The following is a 12582-nucleotide window of genomic DNA, read 5'->3' as shown; positions in this document are numbered from 1 at the left end:
CTGATACAAAAATCGAAAATCTCCAAACCCCCTTGCTTTCTAACTGTCCTCACCGAAGTGGGAAGCTACGTGCGGCTGGGTAAAGAGTCCGAAAGAAAACTCAGTAACACCAGAGTGTGTTATTAAGCAGGCATTCTTTATTGCAGCACTGGGCAGCACTGGGGATTATCCACCATGAGTGCTCCGCTGATTTGGCAGATTTTCAGAGACTATATGCCATAAAGTTATACATAGTCATAGGATTTCCGAAAACTCATTTACATAACAATGAGATACGCAAATGTACGCTCCGCATGCACAGTTATGTTCCCTGGTGGTCATTGGGGGTCTTCAGATGAAGGCTTGTAGTCTTCCTCACTGTGTCTTCCGACTGGCCTTTGCTTCTGCGCAAACTCAGTCCTGAATCATGTAGGCCATGTCCTTCGAGGCTGTTGTTGCAATTCCCTTCTCTCTCTGTTCCCGTGCATCCACCCATCCCAAGGCCCAGCCATCTGAAGTGAGAACATCCCGGAGCCTCCTTATCTCATGGCCATGACCGCTCTCCAAATTGCAAAGGCTTTCCTGTGTTTAGTTGAGCACCCAGGATAGTTGAGTAATTAAGGTATTTACAACGCCCTCCTTGTTCTTGGGGCTCCAACCCTTTCAATTCTCTGTTAGATTTTAGATGGAGCTTTTATTTCATAGGAAACAAAATTATTGGAAAAGAATGCTGCAATTTTCTATTGTAATAATACTTTACATCATCATCTACAGTTTTTGGTGCCACAGATTAAATTTACATTAGACAAGACTCACCAAGAGCCTGCTGTTGGAGGGCTTAGATTTACTGCCTGTATGCATGCTTAGTAGTGCCCTGCTCTCAGAGCTAAGTGCCTACCCAGGCCAATGATGGTATGTGAGCAAGAAACATTGGTAGAATCATAACATATTTTTAGTCTGGAAGGGACCTCTGGAGGTAGGTCATCTGGTCCAACTCTTTCCCCCCTTAAAGCAAGGCTAACTCGTATCAGGCTACCAGGGTCTCGTCCATTTGAGTTTTGAGTATTTCCAAGGATGGCTATTCCATAATGCTGCTGGGCCCCTGTTGCCGTGTTTGATTATTCTCATTGTGACTTTTTTTTTTCTTAATATCTAATTGAAATTTCCCTTCTTGTACCTTGCTTTTATTCCCTCTTGTCCTATCACTGCTCACCTCCAAGAAAAGTAGTGTTAATCCTATTTGCAGTGTCAGCTTTATTTGGTTCAGTTACCAGCACAAAACATTCTGGTCTTATCATAAGACCATTTTGAACAGTGTCTATTTTGAACAACATGCAGTGATTAACAGGAACTTAACCACTGGCACTGGACTGGACTTTTATCAGTACAACTGAAATAGTTCACAGCTGTTCTTTGGTTTTTGTGCGCATCTGCTGTAAGGACTGCAGAAGCAACACCACTAATTCTGTGTAGTTTTAATTTTTGAATATAAAATAAACCTACTAGAGAAAGCTTATTCTGTAATCAATTTGTAAACAAACCTGTTTTCATGCACAGTGTGCCACAGTGAGGTACTGGTGGGCTGTAGGCAATTCCTGGAACACAGCAGCACTGCAGGAGTGTTAGCTTGAGCTCACACTGTCCCATGGACTATCCCTCAAGCTTAACCAGCGACTGATGTTAAAAGCAGCAAGTATACTGAGGCAGTATAACGTGAAGACTTGAAATACGCCATGTTTTGTCTGCTTCTAGGCCCATATTTCTACACATAATATAAGCTTACTTACACGGTGTTGACTGCCACGGCCACGCAAGTACAAGGATGTGAAATACTACCATTTCAGTCAGCTTGCTATTTCTCCTTTTTCCAAACCCCATAGCTATTTTTTTCATAGAAATGACAGTGCTCTCAAATATATTTTTTCCTAATATATTTTTTTCCCCCTCTCTCTACAGTTCTTTGCCTTCATGGTCACCTCCTGCTATGCTGGAAATACGTATTTTAGCTTTATATCTTGGCGATCACGAACTTTGCAGTAAATATTTTGTTAAAATGAATTCTGTAGTATAGAATATCTTGAGGATTATACTCTTGACAAAAGCTTGGAAAAGGGATGAGGTCTTTTTGGACATTTCTGTTAGAATGGACACAATATATTTTAAGATGAGATTAAAGTGGTTATTTATAATACAGTATCATCTTTAGAGAGATCTAACACTGACTTTACTGTATATTAAAATTTCGTACTGCTTCTTTTAAAATTAACATGGTATTTTTCTAGACATTGTATAGACGTTATTACTAAACCTTTAATAAATCTTACTCGGACAATGTGCCAATTTTGTAAATGTAGCTTTTTAAATGTTACACGTGTACTTTTGATACTGAATGCTACAAATCAAAACTAAGATTGATTCTGTCTTGTTATGTATAAAAAGTGACATTGTGCAGAAAAAAACCCACGCAAACATTAAAAATAAATAAATAATTGACCCAATTGTGCATGTTTTGTAAACTGGGACTAGAAGGTTGCTTTTTTAACTTACTTTTCAGAGTAAAATGTTTACTACTAAGAATTCTGATGATCCTGTCAGTTTGCATAGTCTAACAGCTTCTCACAATCATGAGATTGCTTTTGGAACCTGTTACTGTAGGTCTGAAGCTCGCTGAAGGAATGTTGCACCTGAAACACATTATACTAACAGGTTTCTGTCCTGGTTTGGCTCAAACCAGGCCAAATAGTCTTAGAGAACCCAAGGTCACTGCTTACGAGTAAAGAGCCGAAGGGGGTTGTACCTGCAGGGAGTAGTGGATGGGGCAGGTGACCCAGGATTGACCAGCAAGGTATTCCATCCCATACATGTCATTCTCACTTTCCTGTTTATCACTAACCCACTGCCTCCTGGAGGTGGGGCCCAGGAGGGAGGGGCCCTCCTGTCTCCCACTGATTGGTACCAGCTTTGCCAAATCTCCAGTTAAAAGCCTGCAGGTGTGATGGCAGTGGAGCTTTTGCATTTTGCCCTCTGCCCGTGCTGGGGGGAGCTACTGCCTTTTCCCCTCTGCCTGTACTGGGGGGAGCAATTCTGCCTGAGGAGGATTTCCAAGCTCTTGATCTTGGTTTTGTACATATTTGTATATATTTGGTTATTTCTATTATTATTGTTATTATATTCTTTTTCATTATTATAGTTTATTAAAACTGTTTTAACTTTCCAACCCATAAGTCTCTCTCCCTTTTCCCTTTCCCTTTCCCTTAGGTGGGGGGGAGAGGGTTAACAGAGAGCATCTGCCACCTGGTTAATAGCTGGCCCAGCTTTAAACCGTGACAGATTTATTGGCGCCCAACGTGGGGCTCGAGAGAAGCTCCAACAGGTTGCTCTGATAAGTTGAATCCTGGCTCTGGTGGGAGGAGACCCAGAGAGCTCAGCTGAGAGAATATCAGATTTCTTCCTTTGAGATTTACGAGGGGTTGGAAAGTTAAAACAGATAGTGAAGATGGTGATGTCATTTTTGAATGCTGTGTTATCTCATCTTTTTATGGAGTTTCTTTCACAATTGAGTATTGCAATGATGCCTTACCTGCCGTGGGCACTGTGTTATTGCTTGCTTCTTATGAATGTTTACATGCAGTTTAGCAGTGGGCGCTGGTCGAAATGTATTGTTTTGGTATGGGGTTTGATACTGATTTATGCTGTGATAAACTGGGCAGTTAATATTCCGATCTCTTATCTCTATGACACAATGATGGGCAGCTTTAATCGCGAATCAGTAGCAGCAACTTCATCTGCACGCTCCAGGCGCCCTTTAGCTGATTCTGTTAATGATTACACTTCCAGTTTTACTTTGGGAAATAGTACCTTCTCCTTTTCTGCCAAGCTGATTCCACTAGATTTTGCGAAATTAGGATGGTGCTGTCTAGGTGGCATGTTTTTATTTTTGGTTGTCCTGAATGTGTTTCTGATGTGGGATAAGATTAAATATCAGTGCAGGGACAGTTGTAGGTGTCATGCAGCCACCTCAGATCCTACAGTGTGTACTGCTGCTACAGCCACTAAACCCACTGAAACCTCGGCAGCCTGTACCACAGCTGCTACACCCCCCAAGATGGCCACTGTAGCTACTCAGACTCTCAGCACTCCCACGACAGCCACTGCATCTACTCAGACTCCAGCATCTATCGAATCTCTACCAATTGCTCCTGTAACCAGGAAGAAATACCAAAAGAAATCAGCTCGTGAAGTGAAGGATGATGACTCAGAGCCTTCTAAGGCAGAGCCATCATATGACCCAGGTGAGGGCCCTTCTCAGGCAGAGTTAGGGCCTGACACAGATGGGGGTTTCCTCGATCGTCCTTTTAAAACAGACCCATCACAGAAGAAAGGCCCTTCTAAAGCAGAACTATCACAAGAGGAGGACTCAGACGTAGAGATAACCTACCACTCCTTATCCCTGAAGGACCTGAGAAATATAAGGAAAGACTTCAGCCGTTATGACGGTGAACCTATTATTACCTGGTTGCTCCGATGCTGGGATAATGGGGCAGACAGCATGCAATTGGATGGCAGAGAAGCCAGACAGCTGGGATCCCTGTCCAGAGATGGTGGTATTGATAAGGCGCTCGCAAGAAAGTCAAACACTATCAGTCTCTGGAGGCGACTCTTGTCAGCTGTAAAGAGCAGGTATCCCTATAAAGATGATGTTATGAGTCACCTAAGCAAATGGACCACTATAGAAAAAGGTATTAACTACCTTAGAGAACTGGCTGTGCAAGAGATCATTTATAGACACCCACGGAACATTGTAGATCCTGTAGATCCTGATGAAGTGGAATGCAACCGATCCATGTTCCGGAAGGTTGTGAAGAATGCTCCACCGACATATACCCATACATTGTCAATATTAGTATGGGGAGAAGATGATATGGCACATTCTACTGTGGGCAAAATGGCTAACTGTATGCGACAGTATGAAGATAGTATTTCTTCCCCACTGCAGACACGCATCTCGGCTGTGGAAAAACTGACTAAGGAGAACAAGGACTCATTTAAACAACTGTCAGACAAACTGTCCAAGATCGAGAATAAACTTGACTCTCTACCTACACAGGCGCGCGTTGCAGCCGTTAGGAGAAAACGCTCTCCTACAGGACCAGCTCAAAGGAAACAGAACACATCACGAGGTATCCTGTGGTTTGCCCTGCGTGGTTATGGGGAGGACATGAGCAGATGGCATGGACAACCTACCAGTACCCTACAGGCACGAGTACGTGAGTTGCAAGCTAAAAGAAATACCAGAGAGAATTTTTCTAGGAGGATGGCTGCTCCAGTTACCAGTGAGCAGGACCCCAGTCAGGGGAGATGGGCCTCAAATCACTTTTTCCCAAGTGTGAATAGGAGAAATGAAGGTCCAGTCCCTGTGAGCAGCATGAATCCATTTCTTAATTAGGGGGGCCCTGCCTCCAGCCAGGTGGAGGAGAGGGACAACCGGATTTATTGGACTGTGTGGATTCGATGGCCTGGCACATTAAAACCACAAAGGTATCGAGCCCTGGTAGACACTGGTGCACAGTGCACCCTAATGCCATCGGATCATAAAGGGGCAGAATCTATCAGCATTTCAGGAGTAACAGGAGGATCTCAAGTGTTATCTGTATTGGAGGCCGAAGTGAGCCTAACTAAAAATGAATGGAAAAAGCACCCCATTGTGACTGGCCCAGATGCTCCGTGCATCCTTGGCATAGACTACCTCAAGAGAGGGTATTTCAAGGACCCAAAAGGGTATAGATGGGCCTTTGGTATAGCAGCTGTAGAGACTGAGGACATTAAACAGCTGTCTACCTTGCCTGGCCTCTCAGAAGATCCTTCTGTTGTGGGGTTGCTGAAGGTTGAAGAACAACAGGTGCCAATTGCTACTGCCACGGTGCACCGACGACAATATCGCACCAATCGAGACTCCCTGATCCCCATTCATAAACTGATTAGACAATTAGAAAATCAAGGAGTGATTACCAAGACTCGCTCACCCTTTAATAGTCCTATATGGCCAGTGCGAAAGTCTGATGGAGAATGGAGATTAACTGTGGACTATCGTGGCCTAAATGAAGTTACGCCACCGCTGAGTGCTGCTGTGCCAGACATGCTAGAACTTCAATACGAACTGGAGTCAAAGGCAGCCAAGTGGTACGCCACCATAGACATTGCTAATGCCTTTTTCTCTATTCCTTTGGCACCAAAGTGCAGGCCACAGTTTGCTTTTACCTGGAGAGGTATCCAGTACACCTGGAATCGACTGCCCCAGGGGTGGAAACACAGTCCTACTATTTGCCATGGACTGATCCAGACTGCACTAGAAAAGGGTGGAGCTCCAGAACATTTGCAATACATTGATGACATCATTGTGTGGGGTGATACAGCAGCAGAAGTTTTTGACAAAGGGGAGAAAATAATCCAAATTCTTCTGAAAGCTGGTTTTGCCATAAAAAGGGGCAAGGTCAAGGGACCTGCCCGGGAGATCCAGTTTTTAGGGATTAAATGGCAAGATGGGCGTCGCCAGATCCCGATAGAGGTGATCAACAAAATAACAGCAATGTCCGCACCAACTAACAAAAAGGAAACACAAGCCTTCTTAGGTGTTGTGGGTTTCTGGAGAATGCATATTCCAGATTACAGCCAGATTGTACGCCCTCTTTATCAAGTGACCAGAAAGAAGAATGATTTTCAGTGGGGCCCTGAACAACGACAGGCTTTTGAACAGATTAAACAAGAGATTGTGCATGCAGTAGCCCTTGGACCAGTCCGTACGGGACAAGATGTTAAAAATGTGCTCTACACCGCAGCTGGGGACAATGGTCCTACCTGGAGCCTCTGGCAGAAAGTGCCAGGGGAGACTCGAGGTCGACCCCTAGGATTTTGGAGTCGAGGATACAAGGGCTCCGAGGCCAATTACACTCCAACTGAAAAAGAGATACTGGCAGCATATGAAGGAGTTAGAGCTGCTTCAGAGGTAATTGGTACTGAAGCACAACTTCTCCTAGCACCTCGACTACCAGTACTAGGCTGGATGTTCAAGGGTAAGGTTCCCACTACCCATCATGCAACTGATGCGACGTGGAGTAAATGGATTGCATTAATTACGCAGAGGGCTCGAATAGGAAACCCTAATCGCCCAGGAATCTTAGAAGTAATCATGGACTGGCCAGAAGGCAAAGACTTCGGAATGCCACCAGAAAAGGAGGTGACACGTGCTGAAGAAGCCCCACCATATAATGAACTACCAGAGGATGAGAAGCAGTATGCGCTGTTCACCGATGGATCCTGCCGTCTTGTAGGAAAGCATCGGAAGTGGAAAGCTGCTGTATGGAGTCCTATACGACGAGTCACAGAAGCCACAGAAGGACAAGGTGAATCAAGTCAATTTGCAGAAGTAAAAGCCATCCAGCTGGCTTTAGACATTGCTAAACGAGAAAAGTGGCCAAGGCTGTATCTTTATACTGACTCATGGATGGTGGCAAATGCCTTGTGGGGGTGGTTAAAGCAGTGGAAGCAAAGCAACTGGCAGCGCAAAGGGAAACCTATTTGGGCTGCTAAATTGTGGCAAGATATTGCTGCTCGGCTAGAGAAACTAGTCGTGAAGGCACGTCATGTAGATGCTCACGTACCTAAAAGTCGGGCAACTGAGGAACATCGAAACAACCAACAAGCGGATCAAGCTGCTAAAGTGTTCCAAATAGATTTGGACTGGGAACACAAAGGTGAACTATTTTTAGCTCGGTGGGCTCATGACACTTCAGGTCATCAAGGGAGAGATGCAACATACAGATGGGCTCGTGACCGAGGGGTGGACTTAACCATGGACTCTATTGCACAGGTTATCCATGATTGTGAAACATGCGCCGCAATTAAGCAAGCCAAACGGTTAAAACCTTTGTGGTATGGGGGACGGTGGTTGAAATATAAATATGGGGAGGCCTGGCAAATTGACTATATCACACTCCCTCAAACCCGCCAGGGTAAACGCTATGTGCTTACCATGGTGGAGGCGACCACCGGATGGTTGGAAACATACTCTGTGCCCCATGCCACTGCCCGGAACACTATTCTGGGCCTCGAAAAGCAAATCTTGTGGCGACATGGCACGCCAGAGAGAATTGAGTCGGACAATGGGACTCATTTCAAAAACAGTCTCACAGACAACTGGGCCAAAGAGCATGGCATTGAATGGGTATATCACATCCCCTATCATGCACCAGCCTCTGGGAAAATTGAACGGTATAATGGGCTGTTAAAAACTACCCTGAAAGCAATGGGGGGTGGAACCTTTAAAAACTGGGATAAACATCTGGCACAAGCTACCTGGTTAGTTAACACCAGGGGATCTATCAATCGAGCTGGCCCTGCTCAGTCAGACCTTCTACATACAGTAGAAGGAGATAAAGTCCCGGTGGTGCATGAAAGGAATCTATTGGGAAAAACTGTCTGGATTCTTCCTGTAACGGGCAAAGGTAAACCCATTCGTGGGATTGCTTTTGCTCAGGGACCTGGATGTACTTGGTGGGTGATGTTGCAAGATGGTGAAGTCCGATGTGTCCCTGAAGGTGATCTGATTCTGGGTGAGACTACTTAATTTTGAACTGTATGTTGTTGCTGCATAAGTGTCTTTTAGGTTAAGACAGTGGTGATGCGACCGGAGCTAGCTTCATCAAGTGGCGTCCAGTAACCTCCTCGAGTCTGACATCTTTAACCTGCAACCCGTGGGCACGAACCATGACAAAAGAGAGACTGCTAGCCAGAAAGACTGCTGAGAGACTGTTAACCAGATGCAAACCCACAATCCTGAACCAAATGAACTTGATGGACTTTTTTGCATAAAGATGAATCATAGACTAGTGATATGTATATATATATTTGAAAATGAAAAGGTAGTGGTGATCTGAGTATGACATGAATGGTATGGAATAAGGGGTGGAATGTCCTGGTTTGGCTCAAACCAGGCCAAATAGTCTTAGAGAACCCAAGGTCACTGCTTACGAGTAAAGAGCCGAAGGGGGTTGTACCTGCAGGGAGTAGTGGATGGGGCAGGTGACCCAGGATTGACCAGCAAGGTATTCCATCCCATACATGTCATTCTCACTTTCCTGTTTATCACTAACCCACTGCCTCCTGGAGGTGGGGCCCAGGAGGGAGGGGCCCTCCTGTCTCCCACTGATTGGTACCAGCTTTGCCAAATCTCCAGTTAAAAGCCTGCAGGTGTGATGGCAGTGGAGCTTTTGCATTTTGCCCTCTGCCCGTGCTGGGGGGAGCTACTGCCTTTTCCCCTCTGCCTGTACTGGGGGGAGCAATTCTGCCTGAGGAGGATTTCCAAGCTCTTGATCTTGGTTTTGTACATATTTGTATATATTTGGTTATTTCTATTATTATTGTTATTATATTCTTTTTCATTATTATAGTTTATTAAAACTGTTTTAACTTTCCAACCCATAAGTCTCTCTCCCTTTTCCCTTTCCCTTTCCCTTAGGTGGGGGGGAGAGGGTTAACAGAGAGCATCTGCCACCTGGTTAATAGCTGGCCCAGCTTTAAACCGTGACAGTTTCTCAATCCAGCAGGCTCCAAGGCATAAGTCTAGACAATACACCCTTAGTGCTCAGTGTTCAACCTACTGAGAATATCACAAAACACCTACTAAAGGTAATACATTTTGTTTCTCAGGGGACTGTTTTTTTCTCTTTTTCCCTCAGATTAGGCCATTAATCTGTCCTAATTAAAATCTGGGCTGCTAAATCCTATTAAGTGATAGAAAGATTAAATCCATAGAAGAATTGTTGAAATGCCAGTGCTAGAAACCAAGAATTTCCTCCCTCCTTTCCGGTCTACTGGCATCATCTGTGAGTTGTTAGTTTAACAAATTAAGTTTTTAATTTGATGCTCATATTTAAAAAGCTTTGAGTCAAGCAGAAGTATGACAGAAGATTATGACTTTCAAAACAGATACCTTTGAAAATGACTTTCAAATACGAATTACCTAAGCAATTTTATCCAGGAATTATGTGGAGAGTGTAAGGTCGTGATTATTTTGTTGATACTATTTAAAGTTTTCCTCATCTAAAACTACTTTATTCTTCATATTTTATTCTTGGATTAAGAAGATTTGGACTCTCTTCCAGTCTTCAAAAACTTAGTTGGATGATTATATATGGTAGTAGAGAAATCTTACTGCTTAAAAAATTTCTTTATTTCTCCCTGTAACTAAATGGTGCAACAAAGAAGATTTATCAGCAGCCAGCTAATTCTCTTCACGTTGTTCTGTTCTTGATTATCTGTTGGAGTCACAGGATTTCAGTGTAAGGGAAGCCAAGATATTATTTAAAAACCTATATTTGTCTGCACATTGCATCTGGCCTGTACAACAAAGGTCAGGCTGTCTGCTGCTTGCTAAAATTATCCAGTTGTGAGAAGGAAGAAGGGCTACCAACTACGCATTTTATCTACACAGATAAAATGTGTCATTAAAATCCCATATGCTCTTTTCCATTGCTGGAAAAAAAATCAAAGGCATAAAAATGATCCAAATGTCAACTGATAAAATGTGACTAGAAATCTAGCCAGAATTAAAATCTCATCAGTGATTTCTCATCAGCTTTCGTAGTAATAGAAATTCTTTCTTAAATATTTGATGTACCTACCTTAAGTCCAAAGAACGTGACTATGTTTGCACAAATGTTTCATGATTTTGTGATAACTGTGATGGTCTGGTCTGAAGTCATAACCCAGGCAACGTTTGTGGATAGAGGTAGTAGGAGGGAGTAGAGCTAAGCAGCAGTAATATGTTTCATCCAGTTTACCAAGAACTGTCATGGAAACTGTGTGTTACATGTCAGAATAAACCCATTAATGAAGGAGAAAACCCATGCTATTACCAGATAAGGAACGATTCTGGCAAAAAATCTACCACCTCTCTGAGTCTGGAGCGCTGATCCTCAAGGGAAGATGTGTGGAATGTCTTCCAAAGGCAAATCTGTGAGTTGAATCCTTAATTCTGAATTTTTAAAAATACATACTAGGCAGAAATTTGCTTTATGCTTGGCTTTGCTTTTTTTCCATGAACCATAACTTATCTGCCTTGCTCTTTCCTTTTAGAAAGATAATTATCTTACTTCCTGTGCTCTTTCTCATCTGTCTCATTTCTCAGATGTTCCCCAGGTAACAACTGCCTGTTTTTCAGGTCTTCTGAATATCTAGTTAAAATTGGAGGAATCAGTACAAGCTGAGAATTACTTCTGAAGTTTGCTCCTCCTATTTCAGGCTTGAAGAAAGGCATAAGCACCCAAAAGGTTGTCTGTTTCTTCCAGCGCATTAGCCTTAAATACTGACTTGCAGACTATGACTTATGCCTTTGTATATTCTAATATTGATAAAGAAGGTAAGCTAGCTATGTTTTATCATATAACAATTAAGGCTGCAGGCTTTGCGTAGTGTTCATAAGATTGAAAGAAACCTTATTTAAAAGAGCAACTGGTAAGTGATGAAATCATTAGTGAAATTCTTAATACAGATATTTAGAAGAATAAACAAAATGCTAATCAGCTTGCGAAAGGAAGGTATTTGACATTATAAATAACTTGTTTCAGATAAACTCTGAAAAATCTAAGTCATCCATATGTGAAGATACTTGATGTCAACTTATGGCCATCAGATTTCATTTATTAAGGAGTTGTCAGTAGCTCTTATCATCATCATACATGATGCACTTAACAAGATGAAGTAAATAGCATGGGAACTGTAATAAAAACTTCAACTTCAGCAGTGTTTTAGACTGACTTTGTGCTAGTGGTTTACAGAAGATGCCCGCATTTCTGAGTAGAAAATATGACTGTTATTCTACTTGTATTAACTTAGAGGTATTTCTGTTTCACTGGGCTGAACTCAGATCAGCAGGGCCCCAGTCAGATATGCACTTCTGAAAGAAGTTAAGAACTAAAGATGAATCAGCGGGTAAGAAAAATGTATTTCTTCATGGGAAGTACGGAAGTTACTAGAACCTTCCTCCACAGGGCTTGCAAGAAACCTATAAATGTGCATGCTTCTGAACTTGAACTGTAAGGAGAAGGAAAGACGGAAAAAAAGGAAGCTGTTTAAAAAAACAAAAAAGTTTTTTCTGAGCAGCAAGTGTTTTACTCTTGTGTAATGCCCAGCTCGGAGGCCCAATATTACCTCACTTGTCAGAAAGCAAAACAAGTTATTTTTAAACTTGAGGAAATATATAGCTTCCTTTGCTGAGTTTTGTTAGTATCTCTGCATGATTTAATTCAAACAGTGGGGCTGAGGCATTTAGACAGTCGTTACAGTTTTGCCTGTCGCTGCCCATTTAATGTGAATGTTTCATCTTTTACGAGATCATGAATCGGAAGGTTTGGGTTGTTTTGGCGAGAATAACTGTCGTGGGGGAAGATGCTGTTCGCAGCTGTACTTCCACCGCGAAGCACCGGAGCAGCAGCCCTCCAGGAACATCCCTGGCAAACTTCGACACGCCGAGGGGTCTTTTATCCTTCCAGTAAAGCTACTAACCGCTGCGGTGGCCGGTTCAGGGCGGAGCTCCCCTCCGGGGAC

The 12582-nt window shown here is 43.1% G+C and overlaps 1 protein-coding gene across 1 annotated transcript in view; it reads left to right on the top strand.

The window, feature by feature from the left end:
• CMTM8 (CKLF like MARVEL transmembrane domain containing 8) overlaps nucleotides 1-2477 on the top strand; it is a 37624-nt gene extending 35147 nt beyond the window's left edge. Inside the window, exon 4 of the mRNA XM_068405070.1 lies at nucleotides 1936-2477. Coding sequence (XP_068261171.1) covers nucleotides 1936-2019 — 84 coding nt within the window. The 3' untranslated portion in view covers nucleotides 2020-2477. The remainder of the gene's footprint in view (nucleotides 1-1935) is intronic.
• Nucleotides 2478-12582: the final 10105 nt, after the last annotated feature.

Source organism: Nyctibius grandis, chromosome 7 (genome assembly GCF_013368605.1).
Source record: "Nyctibius grandis isolate bNycGra1 chromosome 7, bNycGra1.pri, whole genome shotgun sequence".
NCBI classification, from domain to species: domain Eukaryota; kingdom Metazoa; phylum Chordata; class Aves; order Nyctibiiformes; family Nyctibiidae; genus Nyctibius; species Nyctibius grandis.
This window is presented reverse-complemented; position numbering and strand designations above follow the sequence as displayed.